The 27,908-nt window shown below is 41.7% G+C and overlaps 1 protein-coding gene across 5 annotated transcripts in view; it reads right to left on the bottom strand.

The window, feature by feature from the left end:
* cacna2d3 (calcium channel, voltage dependent, alpha2/delta subunit 3) overlaps nt 1-27,908 on the bottom strand; it is a 142,641-nt gene that overhangs the window by 56,605 nt on the left and 58,128 nt on the right. For 4 of the 5 annotated variants that reach the window (XR_009826728.1, XM_062052756.1, XM_062052767.1 and 1 more), the window contains 17 exons: nt 27,315-27,477; nt 26,746-26,877; nt 26,210-26,270; nt 25,938-26,088; nt 21,132-21,221; nt 20,955-21,044; nt 12,162-12,275; nt 11,273-11,351; nt 10,012-10,145; nt 9,241-9,258; nt 1,706-1,777; nt 1,514-1,594; nt 1,347-1,421; nt 520-603; nt 321-392; nt 181-242; nt 42-109 (listed from right to left, as the gene is read on the bottom strand). Coding sequence is in view for 4 of the 5 variants with exons in the window: in XM_062052756.1 (XP_061908740.1) it covers nt 42-109; nt 181-242; nt 321-392; nt 520-603; nt 1,347-1,421; nt 1,514-1,594; nt 1,706-1,777; nt 9,241-9,258; nt 10,012-10,145; nt 11,273-11,351; nt 12,162-12,275; nt 20,955-21,044; nt 21,132-21,221; nt 25,938-26,088; nt 26,210-26,270; nt 26,746-26,877; nt 27,315-27,477 (1,546 nt within the window). In the remaining variant the exon portion in view is untranslated. The remainder of the gene's footprint in view (nt 1-41; nt 110-180; nt 243-320; nt 393-519; nt 604-1,346; nt 1,422-1,513; nt 1,595-1,705; nt 1,778-9,240; nt 9,259-10,011; nt 10,146-11,272; nt 11,352-12,161; nt 12,276-20,954; nt 21,045-21,131; nt 21,222-25,937; nt 26,089-26,209; nt 26,271-26,745; nt 26,878-27,314; nt 27,478-27,908) is intronic. The other variant, XM_062052747.1, reaches the window with a different exon arrangement.

Genomic DNA, 27,908 nt, shown 5'->3' with positions numbered 1-27,908 from the left:
GTATTTAACCTACTGTAATATACAATAAATGTGTGAAATACCTGTTTCCACTGACACGTTTCCTCTGAAGAAGTACTTGCCGTGGCCTCTGGAAAGAGCTACTCCAACACTGAAGAAAACACAGAGATACACAGTGTACTAGTGTGACAATAAGGATAAAAAAGTGAAATATAAGCCCACCTGAATGGAGTCCCTTTGATATCAGTGTAATAATAGTCATTGTGCATCTTCAACACACGCCTCTGGAACAACATACGGGTGAACGTTTATTTGGAAACAGCTTTCTTTGGATAAAGAGCCATCTTTATCTGCTTCCTCACCCCTCTGTCCACCGTCTTCTTCACCTCCATGGAGAAGGTCCCCGTCCTCCTTTTCACCATGGCGTTGCGCAGCTTCAAGATAAAGCACACAATGCGGCACACTGAGAAGGAGTTAGGCTGCGTCATTACTTTCCTAATGACAATGGGGGGGGATCTAGGAATGGAGTCGTTGCAGTGGAAGCATAAAACATATTCGTACAATGTCATCTTTGTCCTCCCACTCCACTTCGGAGAGGTCTACGCTGCTGTAGTTGGGCTTTCTCCTCTTCTGACCCTCCTGATACTGCACACAGGAACACAATGTACAAAAATAAATATAGAGATGTAACATTAATTTTAAACAAATGGAACAAAAACAGAGCTATTTTGAGTTGCCTCATTGTAACACATCTTTTGTGATTCACTGGTAAATTGAAGATTCCTATCTATGAATCCCTTGTACAGGATAATTATGGAACACATCATGTGTGAAATTAACATTGTCAGGTAAATGAAAAGTAATTATTAGGAAACTCACAGCGAAATAGCTCTACATGAATGTATTAAACAGTGCATGTCAAATCCTCTTATCTAATATCATCAGTCAGTCGACAAGAAACAACCAGTCAATGACAACAATCACAGAGCCACAAAGAGACAAAGAGCACAGACACACACATAAGCACAGCTGCACAGAGAGGAATAGCACTAACACTGGCACACACAGATCCACGAGCACAGCCATAGCCCTTGAGAGCTCAGTGGCCTTCAGGCGAGCGGCTGTGGTCTCTGCCAGTGAGTGTTAAGTTACCTCTGGGAAACCTCAGGCCAGCCAGCCCTATGAGTGGCCTTTATCCCTGCATGCATACATCAAAGGAAAAGGTGGGGATTACAAACTATACGTGCTCGTTTATTCTCCTCATCACATTATACATTTGACTTTGTTTGCCCTCGCCAATGGATGCTAGCTATACATTTGCATGGACAAAAATAAAAAAGGGTCAAGTCAGGCAAAATAAGAATAAAGTTTTGGAAACGTAACCATACCAAAGGCCTGAGGTCTGGGTGTGTCAGGATGTAGCCATTGTTTGTGATGGCAAATGCATAGCCATGGATCCCTAACTGGAGACAAAAAGACATCAACGATTTAAAAAATATTTTTAATGAGAAATTCAATCTATTTGTCTGATTTAACCAAAATTAGAGGATTGTACCATATGTTTGGGAATAAGCTTCATCAGCTCTTGCAGAGGAATGTCTGTTCCAACGACCCCCAACAGAATACCCTGATTCTTCTGCATGAGAGCATCCAAAACACACACACACACATACGCACGCATGCACGCACACACGCACACACACAATTTAAACAACTGCAGGAACAGACAAACATCACGCGTACTCACCGTCTTATTCTTAGTGCTGAACACAGGCATGGCTACTGTGGTCATCAGACTTGGGCCTGCTTTGTCATTTAACTGAAAAAAACAGAGACATGAGGAGAGTGCACTGTTGCTAATAAGCAAAACAAAACTTTCAAACAATACAATAAATTGAAAACAACACAACAAATGAGGAGAGTGCACTGTTGCTAATGAGCAAAAAAAGACTTTCAAACATTAAAATAAATAGTTGATTATGGATAGTATGTACTCCTCTCTGAGCTGCCACCTTAACGTGGTAGAGGAGTTTGCATGTCCCAATGATCCTAGGAGCTATGTTGTCCGGGGGCTTCTATGCCCCCTGGTAGGGTCTCCCAAGGCAAACTGGTCCTAGGTGAGGGATCAGACAAAGAGCAGCTCGAAGACCTCTATGAAGAACACGAACAAAGAACCCAGATTTCCCTCGCCCGGACACGGGTCACCGGGGCCCCTCTCTGGAGCCAGGCCTGGAGGTGGGGCTCGATGGCGAGCGCCTGGTGGCCGGGCCTGTCCCCATGGGGCCCGGCCGGGCACAGCCCGAAGAGGCAACGTGGGTCCCCCCTCCAATGGGCTCACCACCCATAGCAGGGGCCCTAGAGGTCGGGTGCAGTGTGAGCTGGGCGGCAGCCGAAGGCAGGGCACTTGGCGGTCCGATCCTCGGCTACATAAGATAGCTCTTGGGACGTGGAACGTCACCTCGCTGGTGGGGAAAGAGCCTGAGCTAGTGCGTGAGGTGGAGAAGTTCCGGCTAGATATAGTCGGACTCACTTCGACGCACAGCAAGGGCTCTGGAACCAGGTCTCTTGAGAGGGGCTGGACTCTCTTCCACTCTGGCGTTGCCGGCAGTGAGAGGCGACGGGCTGGGGTGTCAATTCTTGTTGCCCCCCGGCTCAAAGCCTGCACGTTGGAGTTCAACCCAGTGGACGAGAGGGTAGCTTCCCTCCGCCTTCGGGTGGGGGGACGGGTCCTGACTGTTGTTTGCGCTTACGCGCCAAACGGCAGCTCAGAGTGCCCACCCTTTTTGGATTCACTCGAGGGAGTACTGGAGAGTGCTTCCCCGGGTGATTCCGTCGTTCTACTTGGGGACTTCAACGCTCATGTTGGCAACGACAGTGAAACCTGGAGAGGCGTGATTGGGAAGAATGGCCGCCCGGATCTGAACCCGAGTGGTGTTTTGTTATTGGACTTTTGTGCTCGTCACAGATTGTCAATAACAAACACCATGTTCAAACATAAGGGTGTCCATATGTGCACTTGGCACCAGGACACCCTAGGCCGCAGTTCCATGATCGACTTTGTAGTTGTGTCATCGGATTTGCGGTCTCATGTTTTGGACACTTGGGTGAAGAGAGGGGCGGAGCTTTCTACCAATCACCACCTGGTGGTGAGTTGGCTGCGATGGTGGGGGAGGATGCCGGACAGACCTGGCAGGCCCAAACGCATTGTGAGGGTTTGCTGGGAACGCCTGGCAGAGTCTCCTGTCAGAGAGAGTTTCAATTCCCACCTCCGGAAGAACTATGAACATGTCACGAGGGAGGCGCTGGACATTGAGTCCGAGTGGACGATGTTCCATACCTCTATTGTTGAGGCGGCCGATTGGAGCTGTGTCCGCAAGGTGGTTGGTGCCTGTCGTGGCGGTAATCCTAGAACCCCCTGGTGGACACCAGCAGTAAGGGATGCCGTCAAGCTGAAAAAAGAGTCCTATCGAGCTCTTTTGGCTCATAGGACTCCGGAGGCAGCAGACAGGTACCGACAGGCCAAGCGGTGTGCGGCTTCAGCGGTCGCGGAGGCAAAAACTCGGACATGCGAGGAGTTCGGGGAAGCCATGGGAAACGACTTCCGGATGGCTTCGAAGAGATTCTGGAACACCATCCGCCGCCTCAGGAAGGGGAAGCAGTGCAATGTCAACACCGTGTATGGTGTATGGTGGGGATGGTGTTCTGCTGACCTCAACTGCGGATGTTGTGGATCAGTGGAGGGAATACTTCAAAGACCTCCTCAATCCTACCAGCACGTCTTCCTATGAGGAAGCAGGGCCTGGGGAATCTGTGGTGGGCTCTCCTATTTCTGGGGCTGAGGTTGCCGAGGTAGTTAAAAAGCTCCTCGGTGGCAAAGCCCCGGGGGTGGATGAGATCCGCCCGGAGTTCCTTAGGGCTCTGGATGTTGTGGGGCTGTCTTGGTTGACAAGTGGATATCGGGGTCGGTACCTCTGGATTGGCAGACCGGGGTGGTGGTTCCTCTCTTTAAGAAGGGGAACCAGACGGTGTGTGTTCCAACTATCGTGGGATCACACTCCTCAGCCTTCCCGGTAAGGTCTATTCAGGTGTACTGGAGAGGAGGCTACGCCGGATAGTCGAACCTCGGATTCAGGAGGAACAGTGTGGTTTTCGTCCTGGTCGTGGAACTGTGGACCAGCTCTATACTCTCGGCAGGGTCCTTGAGGGTGCATGGGAGTTTGCCCAACCAGTCTACATGTGTTTTGTGGACTTGGAGAAGGCATTTGACCGTGTACCCGGGAAGTCCTGTGGGGAGTGCTCAGAGAGTATGGGGTAACGGACTGTCTTATTGTGGCGGTCCGCTCCCTGTATAATCAGTGTCAGAGCTTGGTCCGCATTGCCGGCAGTAAGTCGGACCCGTTTCCAGTGAGGGTTGGACTCCGCCGAGGCTGCCCTTTGTCACCGATTCTGTTCATAACCTTTATGGGCAGAATTTCTCGGCGCAGTCAGGGCGTTGAGGGTATCTGGTTTGGTGGCTGCAGGATTAGGTCTCTGCTATTTGCAGATGATGTGGTCCTGATGGCTTCATCTGGCCAAGATCTTCAGCTCTCACTGGATCGTTTCGCAGCCGAGTGTGAAGCGACTGGGATGGGAATCAGCACCTCCAAGTCCGAGTCCATGGTTCTCGCCCGGAAAAGGGTGGAGTGCCATCTCCGGGTTGGGGAGGAGATCTTGCCCCAAGTGGAGGAGTTCAAGTACCTCGGAGTCTTGTTCACGAGTGAGGGAAGAGTGGATCGTGAGATCGACAGGCGGATCGGTGCGGCGTCTTCAGTAATGCGGACGCTGTATCGATCCGTTGTGGTGAAGAAGGAGCTGAGCCGGAAGGCAAAGCTCTCGATTTACCGGTCGATCTACGTTCCCATCATCACCTATGGTCATGAGCTTTGGGTCATGACCGAAAGGACAAGATCACGGGTACAAGCGGCCGAAATGAGTTTCCTCCGCCGGGTGGCGGGGTCTCCCTTAGAGATAGGGTGAGAAGCTCTGTCATCCGGGGGGAGCTCAAAGTAAAGCCGCTGCTCCTCCACATCGAGAGGAGCCAGATGAGGTGGTTCGGGCATCTGGTCAGGATGCCACCCGAACGCCTCCCTAGGGAGGTGTTTAGGGCACGTCCGACCGGTAGGAGGCCACGGGGAAGACCCAGGACACGTTGGGAAGACTATGTCTCCCGGCTGGCCTGGGAACGCCTCAGGATCCCCCGGGAAGAGCTGGACGAAGTGGCTGGGGAGAGGGAAGTCTGGGCTTCCCTGCTTAGGCTGCTGCCCCCGCGACCCGACCTCGGATAAGCGGAAGAAGATGGATGGATGAATGGATAGTATGTAGGGCATGAGCCAAGAGGGAACCCATTACATTTTTCATCTGACCTTTTGAAACGATTTACAGTCGTCCATCACCATATTGTGCATTCTAAAATTGCGGCTTCAATCCAGGGCATATTTTTCAGTTTTTTCCTTTAAAGACATTCCACATATTTATGGCCTAAATCAGGGGTCCCCAAACTTTTTGACTCGGGGGCCCCATTGGGTTAAAACAATTTGGCCGGGGGCCGGGCTGTCTATGTGTATATATATATATATGTATATTCCTCGTGCACTAATTGACTGAAAGAGCGCGCATTTTGCCGATGATGTCACGTTATCGATGGGAAAATGCATTTTTAGACAATATGATTTGTCTGAGCAGCTAGGAGACACCGAGAATAACAAGCAGTCGAAAATGGATTAGAAAGGACAGGTTTAAAAAAATAATATAATTTAAAAAAAATAAATAAATAAATAAACATTTTTAACTTGGGACTTCCCGCGGGCCGGATTTATGACACTGGTGGGCCAGATTCAGCCCATGGGCCGTAGTTTGGGGACCTCTGGCCTACATTAAGCATTTTCAAGCATATAAATGGCTTAATGAACTAAAAATATAATTACTACAGTAGTATTGGCCACAAGATGAGATCAAACCAATCAGAGCGCGCTGCTTAAAAATATTAATAATGGCTCAGGCTCAGGCAACATTATTACATTGGATTTGACAAGTGCAGCTGGGATAGACTCCAGGAGCCCTCGCGACCCCAAGAGGGACAAGCGGTAGAAAATTAATGGATGGATGGAAGTTTTAAGCTGATTATGTGGGTGTATTTACTGTCTAGAGGGCTTTCATAATGTTACAAACGTATTTAGAAGGTTGTAAACAAGTGTTTTATGGTTTGGTAATTAAACTATTTGATTTATTAATAATAATTCCTACTTAGCGGGAATTAACTTACCATGGTTAGGCCCGGAAACCAATTAACAATTGTTCAGAGTTGGCTCTACTGAGGTCCATTCTAATTGTAGTTTTTCACACTGTAAAGTACAGTGCTTATATTTTTATAGCGACTCACCAGAGGGTTACGGAACCTTCTGACCTCACAAATAAGCAGCCAATACTGGATTTAGGGCAGCACATAAAACCTTTACTGCAGCGAAGCTAAATAAAATAGATTTGAGTCTATTTCCTCCAAACACTATTTAATAGCAGCCTTTGACTGATCAAAACCTCCTTTCAAACGTGACGAGGAGGGAGGAAAGCAACGCATGAAGGAAAACATCCTGAAGTCAGTTTGTGATTCGCTCTTTACTGTATCCTTAGTGATGAGCGCGTGCATGGTTCATGCTCATTTGAGCAAGTGTAAGAAACAAACCAGCTGTAAACTACAACGTGTACCAGGCTTACATGACAAAATGAAGAATGGTGCGTCCAAAGATTTATCACAACACTCGGTGGAAGTGGAGACTAGGATGGTCTTGTGTGCGCACACACACAGGCTTCTCCTACAATGTCACTTTTATTATGGGCTTTAGCAGATAAAATGCAATGGTCCACAGAATGATGAATGGTCTGTCCAAGGCTGAGATAAAGGAGCATACGCACTACAGTTTCCCTGCTTATATGTGTGTAAGCGTGCGTGTAAAATACAGTATATCGTATGCAAAGTACAGTAAATTGAGCTGATCAGAATTTCTGAATATCAAAGTATGCAAGGTAAAAAGTTCAGACAATTGCTTGTATTCCGACACGGGATTTCTTCCCGGAAGTGAAAACCAGTGGTGTTCAACCAAGCTAAGATGGCTGTTTTACACCAAGGAGCCGGTGAACTATCGAAGTACAAAAGAGGATTAAATCTGTCTGCAAAAAGCAGATACAAGCAAAAAATCTAACTATGCAATAGAATAGATCCCTATACTTTATCAAAAAAAAGATTTGTTGAGTGATATCAAGGATTATATGTTGGTCGCGTTCTCAGACATTTCGAACTATTGTGCTCATCATTCTACACGACAAAAAAGATAGAAACTTGGAAAAGCATGCAGGTCTACAACCTCTTTGTGAGGCGGGGTGAAGGAAATTGCTCTCAAAGGTCTCCCGGATAAATACTATTTATTTATTTACAGACAGACATAATTTTGTATTACATTATTGTTTCTTTTGTTAACATCAGAGTCCGTTCTGCAAAAAGGTTATCCCTAGAAGCACACAGCTTATGGACAGGGACCCACAGTTAAAATATACATCATTATGTAATAATCATAATCATATAAGGTTTCTCATTGTCATCCCATTGGGTTGAGTTTTTTCTTGCCCTGATGTGGGATCTGAGCCGAGGATGTCGTTGTGGCTTGTGCAGCCCTTTGAGACACTCGTGATTTAGGGCTATATAAGTAAACATTGATTGATTGATTGATAATATACAGTACAATACATTTCAAATCTACCCACCAAATACCCATTTACAATTTCATTTATAAATAAAAAAGGAATCTTTAAATCCACCAAATCAGTCTCATTATCCTATTATTCACATTTAATTAAAAGGTTGCATCTTGAACATCTGCGATAATCTCATCATACAAGACCAAGACCAAAATGATATGAATAGTTTTTACTCGGGTAAGATCTCTTTTCATGATTTCATTTCCTGTCTACTGATATTTGTTGCTGTTGCACGCACCGTTTACGAGTAGCGTGTTTTCCCCGTCTTTATCAAAATATAACTATAGATGTCAACATTGTGTATGTGCTGAAAGCTTCATTTATGATTGTTGCCTTTGGTAAAAGCTCAACTCTTTTAGGTTTTGCTAACATTTACTTTCTTTTATTTAGACACGTCGAGTTGGCACTTTTCGAAACACTTGTAACAAATAAAATAAAATACAAATAATATCAAGATAATACTTAAATGGGAAATAATAAACGTTAAAAGTATATCAAACAAACCTTTAACGGAGTGATCACTGCAAACTCAAGAATTCTTCAACTCTGCTCCCTTGGACTGTAGTGTGACCTGCATGCTTTTCTCGTCGTTTTGTAAAATCTTGCATTCTTCCTCCCTTTTAAATTACCTCTCGAGGAACTCAGAAGAAACATTTATTCTTGTTGCGATTTGAATGATTTGTACAGCCAAAAAAACCTCAAGCATAGGGCATTTTTCCTTTGAGAAAGGCTAAATGGCGCCTCATACCCATTGAAAACAGAGCTAGCTTGACAACCACGCGGGCGGGACGTGAGCTGCACGTGACCGAACATCCCAGCTATAAGAAGTTATTTTACATCAAAATATCAAATTTTCTGCGATTCTGATCTACAACCCATCGCAAAAACTATTAAAATCACCAGACTTGGAGGATGTTCATTCAGCTATTTAATTTATAGAACAGACATTATACAAAACTATAGTCATTTTAAATAGAAAGTTTCTGGCTTCAAGATAGAGTGAAAAAAGCCATGATTCATGTCAATTCACCAGGTGCAACAGCTCTCCAAGGTCTAAACACTCCCTTTTGTAACTGCAGACCAATGAACAGATTTAATGTGACGCAGGTGTTAAATTTGGCAATTAAAATTTACAGAGTGATTCCATAATATTTTCTTAGAATTGAGTGATTCCATAATTGTATCATTCTGCTTGATTTAAAACTGAAACTGTTACAGAGTACGACAATGTATATTCTTGATATATTTTAGTATTTCTTAAAGCCAGAAAGTTGCCATTTGAAATGACTATAGTTGTGTGTCATGCCAGTACCTGCTTTTTTTCTACATAAGTAAACAACTGAATGAACATCCTCCAAGTCTGCCGATTCCATTATTTTCGAGGGGTTGTCAGTCACAGCTACACTTGCAGCAATTTATTGAACAACACGACTAAATACATAGTGCAAAGCTTTCTTTTTGGCTACAATTTAGAGTAATATGCACTTTATTTACCTTGTGTGCCTGGGAAAGCTGTTTAGAGAGGAAAAGGCACAAAGAAGGAACTGATTATTGAAATCAAGATCACACAATAGAAAATGACTGTGAACACAGCTGTGCAGGGAGAGAAAATCCATGCAAATTAATGAAGCTCATAATGAGGAATCATTCCAGAAGTATAACAAGTGACAAAGAAATGGAACACATTTACATTTACATTTAAAAAGAGCTATTAAGAGCTGCACTGCATCATAATGTAAGGTGTTTATAACGCAGATTTGATACTGCTGGTTTAGTTACAATTAAATCTCAAGTGAAAAAATATAAAGTAATTTGGAGTCTTCTTGCTCTTGGGTGGAGGCCCTGAGTAGCTCCTTCTGCATTAGACTGTTACATCCACATTGCAAAATAGAGCGCTATCGCAGGTCCTTTCTACCCACAGCCATAAGACTTTACAATGGACTTATGTGATTAGTGTGATGTTTTTTTTTTCATAGTGTGCAATACCAATGTTAGTTTTGTTTTGTTGTATTTTATCTTCTTGCTATACATATTAGTGAGCAATATGTAGTATATATTAAAATTTTTTTGTTTTTCATTACGCTTTACTTCTGTTACTGTATGTAAAAACCTGCACTGCTACAATGTAATTTCCCCATTATGGGATAAATAAAAGTCTATCCTATCCTATAAACTGGCCTCAAACTGATTAGCTTTGTGTACAAAACACACCAACACTTACTCACAGACAAAAAAAAAAAATCAACCACACACAGGCATACTCACTGCACTGTCTACGTAAGCCTCGGTCCAAACAGTGTCATGTTCGTGGTCAATAACCTTAGGGCGGCTCATGACATGGAGATACCTCATCACATTCTCTTGAACATCTGCTAATGTGGAAATCTGACTGAAATATCCTGAAACAAACACACACAGATGGTAAAAATATAAGTACCGGTACATGAACAATTGTTGAAGGACGAAGTAATTATTTTTCAAAGAAGAGAAAACATTTTATAAAATATATTTGCTGTTCTGTTTTTTTTTAAACTCTACTTGAATGCTTGGTGTAACAACTTAGTGGACAACAAGGACTCTCATCAACTATTTAGCTTTTTGACTTCCTTTGTCACGAGTGAACCATGGTAATTAAAGAGAGAAGGGGAGTGACATTGAAGCTGGCTCTAATCAATGTATTACAAAGCTCACTTTCACCGTAAATGTCAGCGTTTGCGAAGGTGGGCTGTATGCTGTCTGAACGGTCGTTTATGCCCAGGAAATTTTATAAAAACAAACTGTGCACAAAGTTCCAATTTTTGAAAGGCGCACATCGAGCTACGCAAAATGGTGTGTGGGGGAGGAGCGAGGTGGCGTTGCGTAAGTGCATAATCTTTTTTTTTTTGAGACTAAACACGAAACTGAGTCGAAAAAGTGTAACAAAATGCTTACCTCGAGAAAAGTGAAGCACACATGTATCTAAAAAAAAAATTGCGAGCCCGATATATAAAATGCGTGCATGTTGGCAGGTCTGAAGAGAAATAAAGCACAACAAAAACACAACTGTCTCTAGACACTTGCAATTCAAGTTCACCTAATTTGCTGCTTATAATGTCCCTAATATTTCTTAACTCTATTAAACCCTTGAGGAAAATGGTTTACTGGTTTTAAGCCATATGGCATCATTTAATACAGAGTGGTGCTTATGCTGGACAAGTAAGGGTATTTCTCAGTGGGAAAGCAGGTAAGGCTATAAAACGCGCTTTTTTCCCCAAACAGTAACTTAGCTTTCCAGAGGGTGTTGACACGTGGGAGCCATCAGGAGTGAGCAGCTGAGAGGGAGACGGATTACAGCACATCAACCTCTGAACCCCTCTAGTGCCACTTCATTGCCTCTAGGCAGAAAGAGACCGTGTACGCGCGCACACACACACTGCAGATATCCACACTGCTTCACACTACATCCACTACTTCTACACTGATTTCTCTTCCATACAACGACAGTGTCAAGTCTTTGTTTGTGAATATTCTCATCATGAAGTCAAACCTTTGTTGGCGCACGCCATCCATTTGAGGTTATCAGCAAACGCAGACTCCCGGCCAATCAGATAAGGGAATATGCGTACCTGTGCAGAGAAAACACAGTTTTAAAGATGAAGCAAAAAGACAAACATTGCATTACATATTTTTCATATCACAAGGACAATACAATGCAGCATATTTCCAGGGCTTTTGCCATCTTAATTACATTAAGTTTCTTTCATTTAGCCTTTTAAATCTTGTTTTGTTGTCAGGCACTGAGCATGAGGGCATGTTCCACTGTCCTTTTTGAAGCACAATGTGTGACATTGCCAATGCTTGACGGCTCATTGGCTCCAGATGCTTTGCTAAGCATAAAGCTTATAGAAAACCGAATGGTTGTCATATAAAATCCCTGAGGCTGTGTGTGTGTAGGGAGGGGGACCCTGCCTCATTCCGTACCGCGCCCGGCCAAGCACTGCCAGCACACATATGCTTGACAAAAATGAGGAAAGGCCCCAGAGCTGCTGTTTTTATTGCTCTGCGAATCGCAGACCAAACAATTTTATTTCATTAAAGCCAATGTGGAGTCTGGGAAAAAGTGTTAGCGAGGTGCGGCGACCAGAGAATGATCTGCCCTTGAAAGCAGTTAATTTGCTATGTTTTATTCCTCATGGGACTCACACTGCTTTTGAACATGGAGCATTCGAGGTGTGAGTGGAAGAACTTCATTTTAATTTACATTTACATGGCCGATTTATGATTGGTAATAATGTAAGAAACCAATTCCCCCACACGTCAAAAGTAGAGCTTTTGCATTCATCTTTGTTGTTGTAAAAGTGCTGAAGAGGTAGAAATTGATCAAAAATGTGAAACAATCCAAATCAAGATTCCATGCGGGTAAATGTCACTCTTACCTTTCTTTCTGGCCAATTGTACTTCTCAAAAACGTCATCGTACATTTCCGTTGCCCCATCCGTCACAAGCATTATGGCTTGGCTACACACGCTTCCATGGCCAGTCTGATTGAACTGGAGTAAAACAGCAACAGACACAAAAACAGCCTGAATCCTATTCGTGTTTTTAGTTACACGTTTAACAAGCATAGCCAACATACACAGCACTGGAAATGGTGTTAAATTGGCAGCTGTGAAGTCCTCAGTCAATAAAAAACAGTTTATGTCCCCGTTAATAGACCAGCGGAGTCTTAATTCTGATTTCTGCGGAAGATGTACTACAGTAATTAAGTGGATTATTGACCTGTCACACAGGTTGCACATCCCCAGAAATTACACTGGTACACACTCTGTTATGATTCCAAATGAAATGATTGCATTGCAGTAAAATAAATCAACAATGTTAGCATGACCTTCAGTTGTGGAAACATTTCTATGAAAAAGGAAACAAGGAATTGAAGTGGCAGAAAATAAATAATTAATTGTGCACTCCTGTCATGTGAGGTAACACATCCTGTGGTTCATCATGCTTGCATCATAATAGGCAAGAGATTTTTGGTGGGAGCAAAACATTCTTACACGCGGTCACACACATGCTTGAGTTAACTATTATCGAGTATTGTTCATTATATAGGACAGTGTTTCCATGAATGTATTTTTGGCAGCCTGCCACAGATTAATTTGTACCACCACAAATAGATTTGGTGCTACCTGTTCGGCTTCAAACATAATTCAATTAAAATGGGGCTGTCTGTAAATGTACCTTGTTGTTCCAACTCTGTGCAGTAGAAGACTGTTTAGCTGCATTGTATGAGAATTTAATATACCTGGCTAATGTGCCGATAATTTAAAGTGTTTTTGCACCACTTTGCCTATGCTTTTATATCAATTTGTGTAATTTCACACACAGGAGTGTGTTGAATGTTCATATGTATTTGATGTGCATATCAATCAGACTAAGGAGTAATATTTTGCACATTTCTCTATTTAAACAGTTACTCAGCATCACCTCTGAGTGTCACCAAAGTATCCACAGCATGTGAAAAAATGCATACGGCAGGTTTTAGTGTGTAGCACTCTTCAACATGAGGCCTCTGATGTAGAAGGTAGTGTGGCAAACTTAGTGACATAAGTATTCAGACCCCTGTGTATTTTGTTTTAAAAAACAAAAAAGACGACTACCAACAAACGTAACATCTTTTCTGGTCTCAACAAACAGCCGGTGCTGCTGTGGCCCCCCTCAACTTCATCTAAAAGCATCATTATGCTTGAGACCCGAAAGAAAGCAACAAAAAAAAAGGTAATTGTATTTTTATATAATCATCCCTCACTATTTTGCAGAGGTGGGACCAAGTCATTGCTTTGCAAGTCACAAGTAAGTCTCAAGTCTTTGACCTCAAGTCTCGAGTCAAGTCCCGAGTCAAGACAGGCAAGTCCCGAGTCAAGTCCAAAGTCAAGACTAGAAAGTCTCAAGTCAAGTCCCAAGTCCTGCATTTTGAGTTTCGAGTCTTTTCAAGTCCTTTTAACCACAGACTAATATTTTTACACAGATTGTGTATGCTTTTAAAACGCTGTATTTATTTATTAAAACAAGTGCATTTGAAATTGCAGGGAAAAAAAATAGTGCTGACATTGCAATTCATAATAGCACTATTAACCAGTCATTTTAATAGTTTAAACAATTTTAAACATTTAACTCATTCCTTTACAGAATAAACACATTTGCAAAAACAAACATTAACATACTATTGGTTGTATTTTATGAAAATAACATTACCACAAAGTTGAGAAGGAGTAAAGATCTTCAATATTTGTATGTGAGAATCACAAAGAAATCTTCTGGGGGAGGATGACCCCCCTACAGGGGTTTGGTTTACAAACTTTCAGCCCCACCTAAAACAAAATTCACCAGCCGCCACTGATTATGATGCATTCTCATTTTAGGCAAAGTATAAGACAATACTTTCTTAACAGTATAATTGTAAACAGGAATAAGTCTTCAAGTAACAATATTCAAATACTAACGTTGTTGGGTAAGACATAATTTGGTTTTATTCTGAATCCAGTGAAACAGACTGGTGGTTTTAGCTGATATAAAGACTTTCAGGTGTTTATATATGTTTAAGTATTTGGCAGACGCTTTTATCCAAAGCGACATACATAAAAAATAGATATAAAACAATCACTGTAAACATTATCATTTAAGGGAAGAATGTAATACAAAATATCAATACAAAATAAACTCTCTGCTGCTGCAGCAACAGAGTTACAGTCTATAGGTCCCTAAAATATATAGATATCTAATGTATTCATACATTGTTTATGTAGGATATACGCATGTATATATAATCTAATCATATTGTTTCTTCAACTTAAAAATAGCTGACCGTTTTTTTCCCCCTTCTCTGGGCTTATATTCCCAGTTTTGATCTCGGACGTCTGGTCACTTATAGCATATAAGAATATTATATTACTGTTAAGCAAACTATGAATAATAAAAATGCCAAAACATGTGTCCGTTATCATAGCTACACGTATGACAAAAAAAACGTGTGAAAATCAGTGGTATTCAGTGAGGTAAGATGAATTAAATGCTCTGACAGTTCATTGCTCCTGCCAAATGAATTGCACTGAGTGGAGCGGATCACCACTCCAAGATGGCGGCTCCGCGTCTCGTCTGCGCCAGTAGGCAGTAGCGCTCAATGTTGCGTACCCTTATAAGATGTCTATGGTTATAACGTTAGCAGTGAGTTTACAGCCTCACTGATTTAACTACACAGCAAATAAAAGTCATGTTACTTAGCCAATAAACGTTATCTTACATTCAAAACTTACCCTTCTTTGTGCATACCTTGAAGGTAGAAAAGCGCTATACAAGCACAACCCATTTATCATTATTATAACTTCAAATGTCGAACGAAGTTGGAAGTTGTTGCGTCTCCGTCTGTAATATTTGAACTGCATGATTTGCATACAGCAATTCGTTTTTTGTTGACCAAGTCGTAGTTTTTATACCCGAACGAAACCAACTTTGGCATAATTGTTTCTCACTGCCGCATTGTTTGACAACTCATGTTCGGTGGTTGTCCTGCAATTGGATTGGATGAGAGCTGTGTGATGAAAAGAACGTAGATCTAATTTGATTGGCTGTTGTACTGACAGCACACACGCTGACAAGCAGCACACACGCTTATAGACACAGACGTATAAAATGAAAGATACGGAGCGCTCCCAAATAACTTTTTAAGGTTTGGGTTTTGGGGAAAGTAGCAAGTCATGTCAAGTCAAAAGGCTCAAGTCCAAGTGAAGTCACAAGTCATTGATGTTAAAGTCTAAGTCGAGTTGCAAGTCTCTTTACATTTTGTCAAGTCGAGTCTGAAGTCATCAAATTCATGACTCGAGTCTGACTCGAGTCCAAGTCGTGTGACTCGAGTCCACACCTCTGCTATTTTGTGCTTTAAATTTTGCAGCTTCAGTCTATCACATTTTTTAAAGCATATTTTACATGTATTTTTTTTTTAAACAAAATTAAGTCTTATTTATGTCTTACATTTTTTACAGTACAACATTTGTCTTTTTTTCTTTTATTATGTTGTGGTGATCACAATAGATATTTACCAAGCATGACTTCTGTTTCCGGGTCAAGTGCGACTTCTGTTTCTAAGCTGGTGAAGCCATTGTTTATGTGCTTGTTTTTCATAACAAGTAAAGAGTAAAACTGTTGATGCACTTCATCTTCCACTCCTGCCTTATCAACAACACATCACATTGGTGAGCCTTTGATGTGAGTGTTGTCGAACTACAGCAGCAGGAACAGCAAGGAGAGGACTTGCACTATTCAATGCAATCAACACGTTGTCATGTTGCCATTGGCAATATACTGTATTTTCCAAGATCTCTTAGTATGAAGCCGTGCAGTTGTACACCACTGCAACCACTATCATACACATGTCGTTAGATTAATACCCCTTTGAGTATTGATCAAAACTGAGCATTATTATCTTTACTTTGTACGGGCATCTCCACTTGGCTCCCAACACTGAGCCATGTTGTGTGCTACACACCTGATTACCATATTTATTGAACAACTTTAATTATTCTGACAACTGCAGCGGTTAGAAACTGCATGGCCTCAGCATCGATGGTGCTTGCCTGAAAGCAGCGAGATAAAAAGCGTGCAGCGTGGCTGCTGCATGGCCTTATCTGCTGTGTTTTCCAATCAGGCACGATATAATTCACTGCCATTAATTAGAACCATTAATCACATTTCACATGAGCCTGCCTGTGGAAATGTGGGTGGAAATAGCACTGTTGTGTGTCCACAACACACCTTTCTCAAATAATTCTAGTTTGATGCTTTCTATGTTTATAAAAACAGTGTTACACAATACCGGTACATTAAATGAATCTGTTTATTTTATTTAACTGTACTTTTCAAGTAAATCCCTTAAAATGAACAAATAAAAAAGTACAGCTGATGCATAAATGCATCACTTTTAAATTGAGAATGACAGTCATATATTACCTTTTGCATGTACATTTGTGTTGAGAATTTTTAAAACAAAGTAAAGCCCCCGCCACAAATACATTTGGACTGTACATACTTGGTGCTACAGGATGTGGTAATAAGTTGATAATCAAATATAAGCAGTGGCAAAAGGCAAAGTATCTGCAGTGTGGGAGGATGCAGGGGAGTGCGCATTACCCCACCCCCCAAGTAAGCAGCCCAGTTTTTAACTAGCGGGAGTCATGACTAGCGATGGTGCTAAGAAGACGCAGGCTGGAGACACTCTTCCGTCTTTTTCATATCTCACCTTCCTGGTGAGATATGAAAAACGGTGGTGTCTGAAATGCTTGGCGGGGGCCATTTGCGGACAACCGCTCGTTTTGTATGGGCCCGTACTACATTGTAGAAATAAAACAAACTTGAAAATAAAGCAAAAAAGACATAACGTAAAACGAAAATACTTAAATGTTGATACTAATAAATAGTATTAACTGGGGCTATCAGATTTAACGAGAAAAAAAGGGAACTACACCTTTTTTTTTTACATTTTTCCTATCATTCACAATTCCTAATGTGAGACAATAATTTGTGTCTTTTTTATGTATTCTAAATCACAAAAAACACTACCAAAGGGTGCCTAACAATGTAGCTAAGGGGATTAATCTATTCTGCCTATAAATCCCTCTAATAACATGATCTGCTGAGGAACAACTTTTAGTAACACAGCACCTCACTTACAGAGGTAGCTTCTGCAGCTCCAGACCTACTGAGTCATTGAGCGGCTGCATCCCCTCATAGTTGGTAAAAGTTAAATGTAAATCATAAGTCATGCCTCTCACTTGTATAGTAGAAAGTTGTGGCCATTAGCAGAGAAGTTGGTCAACTTTGAAATTCAATTTAGACCCTAAGACATTGCTAGGAATCGTGACAAGATTTGTTTGCTCACACCTTTTTTGAGGTATTAGGGTTATGTTTAAGTCATCATCTGAATGGGATACACAAGTTTTGTGCTGAAAGAAATAAACATCCCATCAGTGGGCATTGTACAGTAAGTGATTGTTTGATTATGTTTGTAGTTTGTATTTCTTGTTTAGCACTTAGCAATATTGCTACATGATGCTTATTGCCTGATTTACTAATACCACGTGCTAAATAGCAAGTGCAATCTATATATAGCGTGTACTATTAGTGATCGTGTTGCGTGTGATCTACTAACACTGCGTGTACAAATAACAATTGGTGCAGACAGCCCTATTCAAATGAGGATTTTGCGTGAACAGGGCTTTCACCATGGAGACACTTGATTATTTACTGCACATTAATGTTATCATTCTCCTACCTGTGGCGTTTTGCTATGGTTTCAAACACGCAGGAGACATCTACAATTTTTATTGGCATTTTAGAAGCAGTTGGACTCGCCCAGTGCATCTACATTGAAACCTATGGAAGTATTATTGTAGCAAAATTATTTGCAAAAGTGTATCTCAATCTGTGCGCAAGTAACCCGATTTGCGTGCGTGTGTACTAATTTGTGTGTCTGTATATCAATCCGAGTGTGTGTATTCAGATCCGCGTACATGTGTTTTAAGTTGTCTGTCTGTGCCTAATCAGAAAGAACCCTCGATAGGCTGTCCACTTACACGTGACTTTTGCGACACTTCTGCCGTTGCAATGTGGGTTTCGAACCGGTCGCTCCACATTTGACATGGTGTTCTGTGTTCGACAATTACAGGAAAAGTGCAAAACCTCTGTTTCTGGTGTTTGTGGACTTGACTAACGCCTTTGACTATATCAGCCGATCTGGACTCTTCTTTGTTCTGCAAAGACTTGGCTGCCCCCCTAAACTGCTGAAGATTATTACTCAATTTCATGATGGCACGAAGGCAACGGTACAGTTTTAAGGCACTCGCTCTGACGAATTCCAGATGAGATGTGGGGTGAAGCAGGGTTGTGTTCTTGCTCCTACCCTCATTGGAATATTTTTCACTGCCCAACTATGCCGCACTTTCCCCGAAGACTCTGGCATCTTCTTACATACCCGCAGCTCAGGAAAACTTTTCAATCTATCCAGACTGCAGGCTAAGACCAAAGTATGTCAAGTTATGGTGTGTGAACTGCTTTATGCTCATGACGTTGCCTTTGCCACCCACTCAGAGGCTGAACTACAACTGCACTGCACATCTTTTGACGCTGCATGTCAAGAGTTCGGCCTGCAGATTAGCTTAAAAAAGACAGACGTTCTTGTCCAACCTGCAACCCTGAACCCTGCTATCTCCATCTCCAACACACCTATCTGTGGTGGACAAAATCACCTACCTGGGATCCACAGTCTCCAACACCAACAACCTTGATACAGAACTTGACATGCAAATTGGAAGGGAATCGTAAATTTTTAGCAAATTGACAAAGCGTGCCTGGCACAACAAGAACCTTTCTTTGCTCTTCAAGGTATGTGTATACTAGGGCTGCGAATCTTTGGGTGTCCCACGATTCGATTTAATATTGATTTTTGGGGTCACGATTCGATTCAAAATCGATTTTTTTGGATTCAACGTGATTCTCGATTCCAAAACGATATTTTCCCGATTCAAAACGATTCTCTATTCATTCAATACATAGGATTTCAGCAGGATCTACCCCAGTCTGCTGACATGCAAGCAGAGTAGTAGATTTTTGTAAAAAGCTTTTATAATTGTAAAGGACAATGTTTTATCAACTGATTGCAATAATGTAAATTTGTTTTAACTATTAAATGAACCAAAAATATGACTTATTTAATCTTTGTGAAAATATTGGACAGTGTGTTGTCAAGTTTATGAGATGCGATGCAAGTGTAAGCCACTGTGACACTATTGTTAATTTATTTTTATTTTTATAAATGTCTAATGATAATGTCAATGAGGGATTTTTAATCACTGCTATGTTGAAATTGTAACTAATATTGATACTGTTGTTGATAATTTTCATTTTTGTTTCACTACTTTTGGTTTGTTCTGTGTCGTGTTTGTGTCTCCTCTTAATTGCTCTGTTTATTGCAGTTCTGAGTGTTGCTGCGTCGGGTTTGGTTTTGGAATTGGACTGCATTGTTATGGTATTGCCGTGTATTGTTTTGTTGGATTGATTAATTTAAAAAAAAATTTTTTTAAAAATGTAAAAAAATAAAAACGCAAATTTAATAAAAAAAAAAAAAAAAGAGAATCGATTCTAAATCGCACAACCCTAGTGTATACCACACATGTGCACTTAGTACCCTACTATAAGAATCTGAGTCATGGACAACATACCGCAGGAATGAACATCGCCGCAATGCATTTCACTTCCACTGCCTTTGTTCCATGCTGGGCGTTTGTTGGAAGGACCATGTCACCAACTCACTCATACTACAGAAAACAGGCTCCAGTGACCTGTACACAATTCTTCGCCAACGCCATAGCAGATGGGCCGGGAACATTCATCCTATGGATGACGCTCGACTCCCCAAACACTTATTGTATGGCGAACTAGCCAATACTCCGCGCAAACAAGGACATCCCCGCCTACGTTTTAAAGACGTAATCAAGAGGGACCTGAAATATTTCTCCCATCAGCATTGACAACTGGGAGGCACTTGCACGTGAAAGATCCAACCTGTGTGCAGCAATTAACAATGGCTGCAGAGTCTCTCAAGAGGCATACGAGTCATTCTTGGAAAAGAGACGCTTAAAACGGGAAGCAGTTCGTTGCATGCGTCAGGAACGGCCATAGTAGTAGTATAGTGCTTGAAAGTGTGATGTGGCAATGCATTGCATTGTGGATCTTGATGGACTCTGAATTGCTTATTCATGGGTTATGGGTTATACTTGTATAGCGCTTTTCTACCTTCAAGGTACTCAAAGCCATAGTAGTATATTGCAGCAATAAATTCTCTTATCATAGCACAACAAGTTCACAAAACAAACGCTACAAAGAACACTAATCGTACATTGAATACAAGCAGTGGATGACAAATAACGTTGGCTGAGTATGCCGGTGGCAATGTTGTCAACAAAAGTACAACAGATAAGTTATGCAACGCTTTTGTAGCAACTGTGATTAATCCAAATTCAAAAGTGTGAATAATCTGATTGAATAAATGACGTGTTTGACAGCACTAATATGAACAAATTTGTCTCAATATACTGATGTATATTTTTGCCTTTAAAAAATTACATGAGCAACTATCCAAATTAGTTCAACCTGATACCCCCTCCACCCACCTTGGAACTTACATCATTGAGGATTGTGAACGCTTCAGTCAGAGCTTGCCCCAGCAGCCCAATCCCTTTGGCAAACAGCTTGTCCAGATGCTCCCGGAAATGCTATCAGACAACAATGACACAAATGGGTTTTAAACACAAATAAAAGGGTACACATATTTCATCACCATTAGTTCAAACAGGACTCACATCTTTATTGGTTCGGTCTGCCCGCACCAGAGTACCATTCAAACAAGGCTCCACATAGTGAATGTCATGGTTATACTGCAAACACACAAACTTTATTAGGTAAAGTAGGATCGTGTCAGTCAGTGACGGTCAGCGTTGCTCTGATAGTAGAGTGGTCGTCTAGAAACTTGAGGGTTCCTGGTACAAATCCCGCTTCTGCCACCCGAGTCACTGATCTTGTGTCTTTACACTTCACCCACTTTCCCCTCAGTGCCACTCACACTGGTGGTGGTCGGAGAGGCTGGTATAGCCACATTGGCACGCAGTCTACAAATGTAGCTTACCACAATCAAGGTGTGGTAAGAACGGAGTAAATGAATGATGGGTTCTCAGTTAGTTCCTACTGTAAAGCACTTCGAGTGTCCAGAAAAGCTACATAAATCAAATCCATTATTATTACATATGCACAAATATACATCTGTTTTGCACCCGCTGCTCTTGTAGTTACAGAAAGGTCCCATCATCCTCATTCCAGGGGCTTTTAAAATGATATTGGATCCCCCTGGGGGATTATAGTGAGGGCAAAATACAGCCGCGGACCCTATACAGTCAATAAGCGTTTCAATCAGGACTGCTGGATGCTCCAATATATTTTATTAAACCCTGAACATCTAAAGTTGTAGCCGTCAATATGGTGTGAAGTGACGTTTTCAAATTACCGTAAGTCTTGAACTATAGAAAGTCTTCCAATGGTTGCAATCTGTGCTTTTGAGTGATATACTATATTCTTTTTACGGCAATCATAGGGACTATGTCACAGCCGCTCCAGGCAGGCAAGGCACAAAGCATTGTGAGCAGGGTTTGTTTACAGAGCAGCCAGCGTGAGACACGAGTGACAGGGGCAGACGTGGAATTTCTACAACAAAGTTCTGTTCAGCAGAAAAGTGATATTGTATAAGAGGGTGTTTGTTTATCATTTGCGTTCATGTTTTGCAGTGTTTGACAAATCTTTATTGCATTTTTTTATATTTAGTGTTTTACTGTTCATAGTTAATATTGTAAATCCATCCATCCATTTCCTACCGCTTGTCCCTTTCGGGGTCACGGGGGTGCTGGAGCCTATCTCAGCTGCATTCGGGCGATAGGCGGGGTACACCCTGGACAAGTCGCCACCTCATCACAGGGCCAACACAGACAACATTCCCACCCACATTCACACACTAGGGCCAATTTAGTGTTGCCAATCAAATCAACCTATCCACAGGTGCATGTTTTTGGAAGTAGGAGGAAGCCGGAGTACCCGGAGTGACCTACGCAGTCACGGGGAGAACATGCACATTCTTAATGTTCCTTCTGGGTGGTTTATTCAGTACAAAGACAGCACAATTCCATTCCGTTTTTTGAGGTGGTAGTCATTATTGTGTGCGTTTTATGTATAATTGTGCAGTCAGCTTTTATCCTTCCTATGGACTTTTAGGATTTTTTTTCCTAATGCACAACAACTTCCTCATGTATAAAGTGTTCCTTAAAAAGGGAAGAAAGCACACATACAGCGGATTGCATGACACTTTTACAGCTAAACTATTGTATCAAAAACATTATGATATACATAACATGCAAAGGGACCGCTTCAGTCACTAGAATTCATTTTCCGGTTGACCTAGGACAGGGGTGGGCAATTAATTTTTACCGGGGGCCGCATGAGCTACCCGAGCACTGCTGGAGGGCCACATCGACAATATTTCAATTAAATTTTGCTCAATATTATTTTTGATCATCATCGGCAGTCACTCGTAGTCGAGTATGACTGTCCTCAGAATGGATGGATTCCCATTCGGGAGGACGACTGCGTGTGACGTCTTTTAGCGTGGGGAGACTGATGCGCCTGCAGCCACCACACGGTCCTTGGCAGAGAGGGGCCTTGATCCAGTGGCATGGATCCATGACAACTGGAGACCACTCTCTGTTGCAGCCTTCATCCGCCTTCAGTGCCGTTGTGACATGCAGTGTCATCCTCCGCCACTTCCACCGTTGAGGTCTTTGAAATGCTATTCAACCCATAGCTGGGACCCTGACAGGTACTACCACCCCGGGTCAGAGTGGACCTGGGAGCAATGATGACTGAGGGGTAACTCCACCTTCCCCAAAACTCCAGAACTCCCGAACTGAAGCCTCATCACCGGATGCAGTTTTGAGTCATACCCAGGACAATTATTTTTGATATATACCGTAAGATAAATAATAATAATAATAATAAGAAGAAGAAAAATAGTAATACTTCAACATAGTGTGTGTAACAGCATTCCATGACTAATATAAATAAATTAACATTAATAATAAATGACAGTAAAATAAGCACACGTATGACTGAGGAGTCATAGTGTAACTTTGTGTGGTGTTTGAGTTGTCCGACTTTTTGTGTGGCCATAAACGCACCAGTGGTTTAGTGCTATGCGTGTTGGGGACAGATGACAAGTTGGTTTTGGCCTGGTTTGTACGGCAGAAAATGACTAGTTTTTCGAGATAGAATTGTTTTACTCATGTTTTTGGTGTGGTTATGTCCGAATATAAACAGTTTTGTTCAATAAAGTGATCGATATAATTCCTGTCCTCGAAGCATCTCGATAGACGTTACAATAATTGAACGGTGTTCAATTGAACGGTGTTGATGAACACCGTTAGGGCCGCTTGTTGTCACTGTCACTCAAAGTTGCATTGCAAAATTCCATAGAATAAATATGTTTATTTTGTTTAGAATTCAGATGGGATTTGATTTGGTGCGCGGCATATACTTGCTGCGCGCAGCGGACGCTTGAGCAGTGCGCAATTGCGCAGGCACGCACCTTAGGTGAGGGGACGTTGCTTTGCAGTTCATGTGTTGTTGAAAACACGGCATTCCTCATCAACTTTTCTCTTTTTGGCGTCTCGGGTGTAAACCGTGCATCACTTGTCGCTGCATGTGCACCTTCACTCGCAGGTTACACACGGACACACGCCCATAAATAATACTTTTCAAAATAAAAGCAGCACAGTTGTATTGCGCGCAGGACATAGATGTTTTTTCAACTTTATTTTGTAATTGCAGTTGTTCACATTCACTCACAATCACGCACACGCATACGTCCACACGGAAGTAATACAAATAACGATTTTCAAAACAAAAGCAGCACCGTTGTATTGCACACTCGACATAGATACTTTTTAAAATTTATTTTGTAATTTATAATTGGCCTCACGCGGGCCGGACAGGGACGCACAAAGGGCCGGATGCGGCCCGCGGGCCGCAGAATGCCCAGGTCTGACCTAGGATGTCACACTAGCCATATGCAGAGCCTTACAACTTGTTTTAAGTGATGTCCGCTGTAATATTAGCACAGATTACAAATATTACGTCTCTAATGGCTATGTTGATGTTAAATAGCAACCGATGCGTACCACAGCTGAGAAACAGATACTTTTTAGCTGCCTTGAAGGGGGGTGCTCACGGCCCAACAAGGGGCCCCGGTACCATGGTTAAGAGACCCTGTCATCATACGTGGAGCCTTGGCTAAAAGATTCCACCACAGTAAACTGCTTATTAGCAAGAGTTTGTTAGTTGTAGCGGTCTTCTTATGTTTGTAAAGACTGACATTCCTCCCACTCGACTGGATGCCTCTGTTTTAGAACAGGAGTTCTTCACCTTTTTGACCTCAGGGCCTAACTGTTCCACTACAGAGGGGCCTGGGGCCCACTCATATATTAACACTGAATTAGTAATCTTACTCTTGATTTTAATCGTATTTAATAATGGTATCTAACCTACTTACTGTTTACAATCTTGTCAAATAATATGACAGTATGTGTTAGTCACAAAGATTATTTGTTTAACCCAAAAAATGAAGCTTAGGTCAGACTGATTAGAAAAATAAATACTAACCAAATATACTGCATAAGAAGTGACTCATAAATAACTGACGAAAAATAAATGTACATAAAATCATGTTGTGCTAAAATAAATTAATTGAATTAATAATGAATTTGTTTCATAACTAAACCGTCAATATAATTATAGTGAAAATGAAAATACCGCTTCACCACTTTATTTGTAATTTTTGCCTTTAAGAAACTTCTCTATTACTTTAGCTCCAGACTTCTTCTGTTTGTTTGATATTGTCATTACTGCCACAAGTGGTGGAAAAGAGTATTACAACTGAGTATCGCAGCGGCCCATACGTACAGCTTAGAAACAGATACAGTATATTTTGGTGGCCATCTAGGGTGCGCTTGCGGCCCAACAATGGTTACGAACACTGTTTAAAAGGACAGAATATGTGTGTTGTGCTGTTGCCTTTCGGGCACTTGTTCCACATCTGCTGCCGCAAACCCAAATTGGTTCTAAACCACGGACAGTACTTTTCTTTTCCAGGGAACGAACACTCTCGTTAGCAGTAGCCATGTTGTTGCTCTATGTGCATCTCTGTTAGGGAAACGAGAGAAGCGGGTAAGCTATGGAAGCTCCTGAGGGCAAAAGGTTCACTGTTCGCAACAAACGACTCAAATAAATTGATTCAATCAATTTATAACCCAGGTCTACAGAAAACATTAAAGAAGACTTTAAAATATTGAAAAATGCGGCATCACACACCAACTTCTTGATATTGATTGGAACTTCCACATCATGTAGAACAAGAGTACAACATTTTAAACACATGCAAAAGTCTGAAAAGGGCCGCTAAAAATACCTTTAGCATTACACTACATATTTCATTAGATTTAGCAATTGTCCAGTAAGCGTAGAGATTACATGTGCATTAACACAAAAAAGCCACAGTAAAAGTTCTCACTTACTGCAATGATGTTAAAGAAGTCATCATCTCCAAGTGTGTCTAAAATGGAAGAGACCGTTTGTCTGGCAATGGTCAGTCTCAATCCCTTCATGCTACCGCTGACATCCACTAAGATAACAACATCTTTGGGGGATGTTGCTGCCTGGATGTACCTGTAGTATGTAGGATAGTCATGCTGTTTTTTTTAAAAACAACCTGGCAACTGCAGTTTTAAATTCTGACAATCAATAATTCACTACAACATAACTGATAAAAGAGAACGTAAAAACGTACCACTTCCTGTTCCTGCAGTCAAAGCCTATGACTCCATGTTCATCTGGATGCCACTTCACCCCTACAGAAAAAAGTCACAGATCGAACTCTGAAATCTAGGATAAACACTTCGATTTTGAATATATACAAAATCTAATCATTGTTCTTTGCTGGCTGTATATATGCATGTAACATGGAGAAGATAATTATTACGAAGTAAAACAAAAATCTATCAGATTTTTTTCTGTCATTTGCCTGTATGATATTATATTCGGAGACAGTGTCTGCCGGATACTGCAGAGAACCTTCCTCACACGTTTCACATCAATGAGGCCTGATAAGTTTGGATCAGGCAGCCTATGGCCCCTCAGTGTGGCTGCAAAAGCTCAATTGCAAATTATAATTAATTACACTCAGTTTGTGCGCATTGTCTCTGATGGGCTGTAAAATTACAACATTGGTAAAATTACCCTTTAAGCCATTTGATGTCATTTGTTCTGATGGTTCCCTTGAGACTCCCCCCTGCCAAACAGCAAACACACACACATATCACTCACCGGGGTACTGCCTGAAGAAACCTTTAGCGCTACCAAAATACTGCCAGATGAGAGTTGGATCTTTATTAAAGTTGTCCACAAACACTTTGTTGAGAGCTTCCGACCAGTAGACCCCATTCACTATGTCTGGATCTGAGGATATGAAGGATGTGATTACGGACACACAGGAGGCAGAGAAAGAGACATGTAAATGAAATGGTAATGATGCTAATCATCCTCCTCACAGAACCATGTGCGTGCTTGACCTTTGTCCTTTATTGAGTCCCTCGGGAGAAGACCCAAAGCCTGTGACTAAATCATGGCCTCCCCTCCTCCTGTGGACAAGCTGGCAGCAGCCTTCCTTTATGCGGCGAACACAAGACTTATGAGGAGTCCGTTACAGTCAAACAAAAGCAGCTCAGGAGTTACGCTTCTCTTTATGCCTCTGACTCGGTATTGATTCCCCAGTTGCCAGCCAACTATAACCCCAAACTTTCTCACATGAACCACTTATTTATTTTCCCTTAGTTATTTCAGCTCCAAGGTAAAAAAAATTATAAAAATAAAAACACAGGCCATCCTAAGCTCACCTTTGTTGTACATATTGGTGGGAACCTGCACCACACTGAGGCTGAGGTTGACTGACAGGTTGTTGAAGTGGTCGTTGGGCTCCAGGAGGAACTCTCCTCCCAGCTCCACGTTGTTGCCCTCGTTGTCCACTTCGTTGATCAGCACAGCATTGAAGTACTCGTACTGAAAATAAATTTGAAGACGGAAAGAATATAACCGACACAATTCTTACTCATAACTACACATGTGGTAGAACAGTAGCTCTGCCACAAATTGAAAAATAAGTTACACACACTGCAGAAGAATACACTGAGGAAGGAAAACTTTCATTTTTTCCTAACTTTCCCCCCTTCATTATGTCTTCCATGCATGAGTGCTTTAAAGGGGCCCTATTATGCAAAATCTGGTTTTCTTACCTATTGGTACCTGTTTTGTGCATTTGGAATCTGCATAAGTCTCAAAAATTTCAAATCAAACCAACGAGGCATGGTGGAGATTTTTATAAAACAATCTTGCCTTCCTTCATATGCCTTAGTTATGTCAGCGGATATCGCCATATATGGTTGAGGATTACCCGATGAGCTTTGCGCGAGTCGGCCGTTACAGTCAGACGT

This window comes from Entelurus aequoreus, linkage group LG01 (assembly GCF_033978785.1).
Source record: "Entelurus aequoreus isolate RoL-2023_Sb linkage group LG01, RoL_Eaeq_v1.1, whole genome shotgun sequence".
Classification (NCBI taxonomy): Eukaryota; Metazoa; Chordata; class Actinopteri; order Syngnathiformes; family Syngnathidae; genus Entelurus; species Entelurus aequoreus.
This window is presented reverse-complemented; position numbering and strand designations above follow the sequence as displayed.